Source organism: Portunus trituberculatus, chromosome 29, assembly GCF_017591435.1.
Source record: "Portunus trituberculatus isolate SZX2019 chromosome 29, ASM1759143v1, whole genome shotgun sequence".
Taxonomy (NCBI): domain Eukaryota; kingdom Metazoa; phylum Arthropoda; class Malacostraca; order Decapoda; family Portunidae; genus Portunus; species Portunus trituberculatus.
In genome coordinates, this window is record NC_059283.1 from 9,630,404 (window position 1) to 9,637,903 (window position 7,500).

Sequence of the window (7,500 nt, forward strand, 5' to 3'; positions counted from 1 at the left end):
AGAGAGAGAGAGAGAGAGAGAGAGAGAGAGAGAATAAGTATCGGGGCATTGAAAGAACGTGTATACCTTTGGCAGAGTGTCAGGATCATATGCCTCACTGGTATGAGAGTCTTTACAGAGGAGGAGGAGGAGGAGGAGGAGGAGGAGGAGGAGGAGGAGGAGGATGACGACGATGAGAAGGAAGGCAGTGAGGCGAAGGCAGAGGAGTAAAAGTAGTAGTAGTAGTAGTAGTAGTAGTAGTAGTAGTAGTAGTGTTGTTGTTATAGTAATATAGAATCGAGATTAGACAAGATAGCAAAATGATTATAGACAATCTTAATAAATTCGTTGACATTATTATTATTGTTATTGTTTTTGTCATCATCATTATTACTTATATTATCATTAGTAATATCAGTAGTAGTTGCATAAACAGGTGTAGTAGGAGGAAGATGAGACGAGAACACACAAAAATTCATGCGAAGGAGGTGAAAGAAAATTAGAGGGTTGAGAAAAGTAGCAAAAACAAGAGAATGCGAAGGAGGAGGAGGAGGAGGAGGAGGAGGAGGAGGAGGAGGAGGAGGAGGGGCAAATCTTACATGTTGGTAGTAAAGGAGGGAGAATAGAAGGAAGATGAGGTCACGTAATAGTAGAAGGTGACGCGAAGGTGGATAGTAAGAGGAGGAGGAGGAGGAGGAGGAGGAGGAGGAGGAGGAGGAGGAGGAGGAGGAGGAAAGCAGTAAACGTGTGGAATGTCAGTGCCTTTATGAAACCTTCTCAGGGAGTGATGGGCAACGGTGAGGGGCGTCTCTCTCTCTCTCTCTCTCTCTCTCTCTCTCTCTCTCTCTCTCTCTCTCTCTCTCTCTCTCTCTCTTTCTTTTTCTTTCTTTCTGCCAAACTCTCTCCTTGTGTATGTGATTCTATGTGTGTGTGTGTGTGTGTGTGTGTGTGTGTGTGTGTGTGTGTGTGTGTGTGTGTGTGTGTGTGTGTGTGTGCGCGCGCGCCTGAGTACACACACTTCTTCTTGCCCCTTTTTGCTTTTTAATGCAAAGAAACAAAAGATTTTAATTAGTTTTAACTCGTGACTATTTGGTGGATTGCTCTCTCTCTCTCTCTCTCTCTCTCTCTCTCTCTCTCTCTCTCTCTCTCTCTCTCTCTCTCTCTCTCTCTCTCTCTCTTCCTTTTAATTTTATTCGCCTTTCTCTTCTTGGAATCTTTTTTTCTTCAGTTTCTCAAAAATTTCTCTTCCTTTCATTCTCAGTAAAATGGATAATGTATTTTGTCGCTTTTCATATTTTTTATTGATTTTATTTCTAAATTTGAAAGAAAACCTGTTTGTTATTGTTATTATTATTAGTAGTATTGTTATCATTATTGTTATTATTTTTGTTCTTATTATTATTATTATTATTATTATTATTATTATTATTATTATTATTATTATTATTATTATTATTATTATTATTATTATTACTATTACTACTATTATATTCATTATCTTTACTACAGTCAGAATTATTATTACTATTGTAGGGTTGTCAAGTGCTCACTGGCGCTGGCAAGTGAGTTAGCTAGATGCCAAATTCCTCAGAGAGAGAGAGAGAGAGAGAGAGAGAGAGAGAGAGAGAGAGAGAGAGAGAGAGAGAGAGAGAGAGAGAGACCTGCACCTCTCTCTCTCTCTTCTCTTCTCTTCTCCCCTCTTCCATTTATCACTTCATTCACCATCTTACTCTCCCTCCCGCTCTCCCCTCTCCCCTTCCCCTTCTCTCCCGCCAGCTTTCATTTCCCTGGTTCCAGCTCACTGTGTCCACTTCCCTCACACTCTCTCTCTCTCTCTCTCTCTCTCTCTCTCTCTCTCTCTCTCTCTCTCTCTCTCTCTCTCTGAAGTTTTTTTTCATTCGAATTTTGTTTTTTTTCCCTATTTTTGTATTGTTTTATTATTATTATTATTATTATTATTATTATTATTATTATTATTATTATTATTTATGATTTACCTGCCTTCTTCAGTTATCTCCTTTTTTCATTTTCCTCTTCTCTTCCTTCAATTCTTCCATTTCTTCCCTTTTTATATCTTGATTCTTACCTTTTTCTTGCTCTCACATTTTTTGGGGGCCTCTAAGTAACTTTATTCCCATCTCACCTTCACCGTCACTATTATTTCCATTCATTATCCTTTACAGAATCCTCCTCTTTCTTATCATGCACTTCACTCACTGTCTTCCCTCTCCTGTCCTTCCCTCCATCTTGCATGACTCTTCTTTTATTTTCCCCTCCCACCTCTATTAATCCTTTCATTGTTCTCTCTTTTTCCTTTCGTCTTTGTTAGTCTCTCTTCTAACATTTCTTCCTGTGTGGTTTAATCCTCTTCTCTCGGTCTCTTTCTCTCTCCTTTCCTGTATCACTTTTCTTCTTATTCTTTTATATTTATTATTTTTTACTTCTTTTATTTCGTTCTTTTCATTTGTTTCGGTTTTCGTCTTCCTAGTTGAAGTTTTTTTCGGTTTGCATTCCTTTTTATTCCTCTGTTTTGTGTCATTCTACTCTCTATCCTTTTATCTTTCCTTATTTAGCTTTTATTTTCCTTTCGTATTTACATATGTTAGTTTATATTAATTTTCTTCCATTGTTTAGTGTTTTTTTTTTTTGCTTATTTTGCTAGTATACATTTTTCTATTTCTTTTTTTATTTCCTTCTATTATATCCTCCATTTCTTTCTCTTCCAGTTTCCCTCAAATGTTGCAGTCTCTCCTTTCCCTCATTTCCCTTAACTTTCCATCCCTTTATCTTTCTCGTTCTCTCACATTTCTTCATTCCTGCTTGTAGTTAGTGTCCGTCCTTACAGTCCTAGTGTGCTTCAACGTCCTCTGCCTTCTTCTGTTCTGTCCTGTCTTGTCCTTTTTTTCCATTTTGTCTGTTAGTGTCAATGTCTCAGATGTCTTTCCTTTCCTTCTTTCTTTACTCTATCTTCCATTCATTCCGTCATTTCTGCCTCTGGTTAGTGCCCCTCTTTAGACTTCCAGTGTGCTTGAGCCTCCTTTTGTCCTTTTGTATCTTCTTTTTTTTCCATTTTGTCTTTGTATTAATGTCTCATACCTTTTTTTTTTTCCCTCCCAATCCTTCTCATTCAACTCAACCTTCCATTCTGTCCTTCATTCTTACCTCTTGTTAGTACCCATCCTTAGAGTCCTAGTGTGCTTGAATCTCCTCCTCCTTTCCCTCCTTCGGTCTCGTCTCTATCTTGTCTCCCGTGGTCACACCCTCACTCCTTCACCTGCGGGTCTGGCTTGGAGTAATTCGTGGCTCAGGTGATGCCTTCCGCTTTAAGCTGTGGCGCTGCTGCCTCGCTCCCTCACCTTAAACCTTCCTTGCGCCTTTTTTTGGTGGGCTACGTAACTCTACCTACGTATCGCAGTCGCCGTGTGATAGAGTTGGTTGGCCTTTAACCCCTTCAATACTGGGACGCATTTTTGCCTTGAGTTTCGGTATCATTAGACGATTTTATTGACATTAGGAAGGGTCTATGGAGGTCAGAAGATAAAAATGGCCAGTCTTCACTATGTTAATTCCCACACAAGTTCCTGAAGCTGTATAAAATATATCAAGATGCGTCCCAGTACTGAAGGGGTTAAAGAATCGCCGTTCTCTTTGGTACTCTCAAAATCGTTACTTGCGTGATGGTGGTTTAATTAATCTCTCGGTGTAAGCTAGTCTTTTTTTCTTTTCTTTTTTGTCACTGGTTCCTCGGCTCATCAGTTTTTTTTTTTTCTTGCTACGTTCTCTCGCTTTTCTGCGTCGTTCGTCTTTTTTCCTCGTGTTTCTCATCCATTCTTTGTCATAGTTTTTAGTTATTTTTTCTCTTTGTATTTCTTTGATTTTTACATTGTATTTTTTTTTTTTGTCTTATCTTGGCTTGCTTTTCTCATCCATATTTCTTAATTTTCTTCAAAAGCGACTTTTTTTTTTCTCTGAGTAAATTTTATCATACTCTTTATTTTTCTCGATATCCAAACCTAACCTAACCGAAGCTAGCCTTCTCGCAAAATTCTCCTCAATATTCCATCTTACATCAACCACTGTCACTTTCGTAACAGCTCTCTACTTTCCTCTTGTCTCGCATCTCATTTATCTTTCACGTTTATAAGTCTATTACCTTTGCTTTTCCCATTTCCGCCATCCTTAATTTTCAATCCTTCATCGTTGCCTCATGTCCCTTGTTTCCTACTGTCCAGCCTCTCTGCCTCTCCCTCTCCCTTGCCACTCTCGTCTCCACTTAGGTCTTCATTTAATGTTTTACCGTCGCCTTGTCTGTTACATCGACAAAACCAGAGAGGCGTGCTGTCTGACGTCCGGTTTTTACGTGGTGTGAGGTGGAGATGGAGGTGCGAGGCATAGGAGGTGAGTGGGAAGGATAATGAAGGGAAGTAGTGAATAATGAAAGCGAATGAATAGTCTGAGTCTGTCTGCTGTCTCGGAGGTGGAAGTGTGGTGGGACATTCTTGTGGCGGGGTGGACTTTTAAGGATCTGCCGAGAATGTACATAGGAAAACATCGTGTTATATATTTGTTTAGTGACATTATAGCTGTGGAGTGTGTCGTGTATAAAGGGACATACACAGTGTTGTTTATACATTGTGGGTCCGTGTTGAGGCTGTTTGTTGACTCGCCGAACCACAACACCGCCAAGGCGCCACGTGTTTCCCTGTGACTTATCGAAACTGTTCAAACAGCGAGGTTTGGAGACACGCCCTTTCCTCCCCGGCCTGCGTCCCGCCTCTGCTCCTGTGTTATCTGACCCACCGGCTCGTGTGGCCCACAAGACTTGTCCCAAACAACCACAACTTTGGTAAATGACTCTCCTCAAAACTTCAAAGTGATTCCCTCTCTTGACGGTGACGAAGCAAGGCGGGGAGGCGTGATGGAGGCTGGCGTGCCTGGCGGTGCGCGGGGCGGGGCGGGGCGGCGCTATGAGTGAAGGCCGCCTGAGGGGAGGCAGCCACAGTGCGTCCTTCAAAGGCTCGTCCATTAATGATGTTTTGGTTGCAGGTGAACTCATGAAAACCTAATTGTCGCGACACGTTGTGATTGTCGCCGCCTCGGTGCTTTACTCGAGGAAAAACAGACGCAACTGTTTGATGCAGCAGCGCAAGGTTGGCGAAAGTTGCGATCTGGTCGTGGGATGAGTGAGTGAGAGTGGTGGTGGTGGTGCGTGGTGATGAGAGTAGAAGGCGTGTGCAGGGTTGACCTGCGCGCCCTGTGATGACCGCAGCACCGCCCGCCGCCCTCACCTGCAGGAGAAGGGGCCCCGCCCCCGGAGGGTCGCCCCGGGCCGGAGAGTGCGGGCAGGACCCCCATGTGCTGGTGGTCGCCGCGTGCCGGCGGGGACGTGATGCGTGAGATCGGGGACAGTGGCCGCTGCAACGGTGGGCCAGCGGCGCCCCGGGAGCACGGCGGCGGCGTGGGGGGCGGCGCGGGGGACGGAGGAGGAGGGCAACAGCTGGGGAGCGAGGATCCCGAGGAGACGACGCCCCTCACCCTGCTGGCGGCCGATCCCCCCGACAAGGACCTGACGGATATCAACAGTCTGCTGGACGACATCCACAAGCTGGGGGGCCGCGGTGACAGCATCCCGCTGCGCTCCCTCACGCCGGGGCCAGACCGGGAGCCGTCCTCTCGCCGCCACACGCCCGTCTCCCAGCCCCGGGCGTCGCACAGCCGCAAGCCCAGCAGCAGCTCCTCTGAGGAGATCATCGAAGTAGAGCCTCGAGCAGCGGCTCAGGTAAGATTTGACTTCCTTCACTGCTTGTTGTTACGCACCGCCTCCCTTTTCCTTGTGGCCTTGCCCCTCTCCACCCCTGTCCCACACCTCCCCTGCCCTACCTTGCCCTCCCCCTGTAGTCAGAGTGATCAGCAGATCAGCAGGGGCTGAGTTCGTACCTTGCCCACCAAAGCTTCAATACTGTATTAATAGCTCGTCTCGGTTCAGTAGAGCCGCTTGTTTATCCGAGGCAATGAGGCAGAGCAACCACTGAACAAACTCATCCCCAGCGGCCACTGCCTCAGCAGACACGAGACTCGATTACTTCTCTGAGGCTGCTTGACTGCCTGACTGGAGGCAGTGCTGACTGACCTGTTATGAGTGAAGGAGAGAGTGGCTAGGTAGAAGGTAGCATGGTGCTGAATGACTGATTCACTGGGTGACTGGTGCTGACTGACTATGATAAGAAGGCCTCAGTGGGTCCCCAGCGTGGCGGTGGTGATTGGGGGAATGAGTGTGTGGCGGCGTCGGCAGGGTGGCAGAGCGGATGGCAGCTGGGTCTGGAAATACCTGAACCCTGTCTGCCTCACCGTTTTGATCAGATTGCGGGCAGCGGTGGAAACTTTGTGTCGGAAGTAGAAGGAAAGTTTGATACTGTGGGTCTGCGGAGTCGGCAGTGTGAGGTGGTGATGGAGAGAAGGAGGAGGCAACAGAGGAGCAAAGAAATGGGAGAAGGAGGAGGAAAGAAGAGATGAGAACCATGAGGAGAAGGAAGGAGTGGGGATGGTGTTAATGGCCCTGGGAAAGTATCGGGAACATTGCATATAGAGGGACGAGTAGAGACTGTTGGAGGTCCTGTGGGAGATCAACTGTGGTTCTTGGTTGCCTGAAGTGTATCAAGTTCGCCGCTTGAGTGAAAGAAGGACGTGTGCTCTGAGTGAGAGCTGTGTCTGGTTTCTTCTCATGTACTGTACAGCTGCTTTGCTTTTATCAAACTAAAGGGAAAAGCGGGAAGGAATTTTGTTGAATGTGTGTTTGTATTTCATTTCTCATCCTCATCTATGCAATATGTGTCAGGACGTTGAAATATGTTGGTAAGTTTTTGGATCACATAGAAATTTGATATTTTTTGACAATGAGAGGAGAATTTCTAAACTGAATCTAACCATTTGCTATAACCTCTTCTACACACACACACACACACACACACACACACACACACACACACACACACACACACCAATACTTTTCACAATACAAAACTAAGCTTAGATCGCAAATTTGGCCTCCTCTCTTGGGGCAACGGTTTCCTAGCGGGTGGGCTTTGAGATAGGAGGTCCTCCAAAAAATATCCCTTTAGCCCATAAATTCCCGTGAAAAGCCCACATGATATATAAAAAAGACTATTGATATAACTGAACGAAACAATTCACTCTAGATGGAGCTCAACGTTTCGAACCCCCATCCGTCCAGGTGTTCATTAGGTAGATTCGCTCACTGCATTAACCTCAGTGCTTTGGTAATGTTCTAATGTCACACGAAGATTAAGGTTAATACTTCCCAACACGTCACCTAATACTGCCGCCTCCCGTGTTTCAGTAAAAGCTAATGGTGGCATCAAAGCATCGAAGCGTGTCCACCGCGTATGAATGAAGCTTCGAACACACGCCTTGAATACCTGCGCACCGTATGAACCCTCCTGGCGACCAACACATACATAAAGACAGAGAGAGAGAGAGAGAGAGAGAGATTCGGTAAAGCCA

The 7,500-nt window shown here is 45.2% G+C and overlaps 2 protein-coding genes across 9 annotated transcripts in view; both read left to right on the top strand.

The window, feature by feature from the left end:
• The window catches only part of LOC123510428 (potassium voltage-gated channel subfamily H member 6-like), a 699,140-nt gene that overhangs the window by 311,225 nt on the left and 380,415 nt on the right, over positions 1-7,500 (top strand). The window lies entirely within an intron of this gene.
• LOC123510429 overlaps positions 5,175-7,500 on the top strand; it is a 31,365-nt gene continuing 29,039 nt past the window's right edge. Inside the window, exon 1 of the mRNA XM_045265615.1 lies at positions 5,175-5,758. Within this exon, the coding sequence (XP_045121550.1) occupies positions 5,333-5,758 (426 nt within the window). The 5' untranslated portion in view covers positions 5,175-5,332. The remainder of the gene's footprint in view (positions 5,759-7,500) is intronic.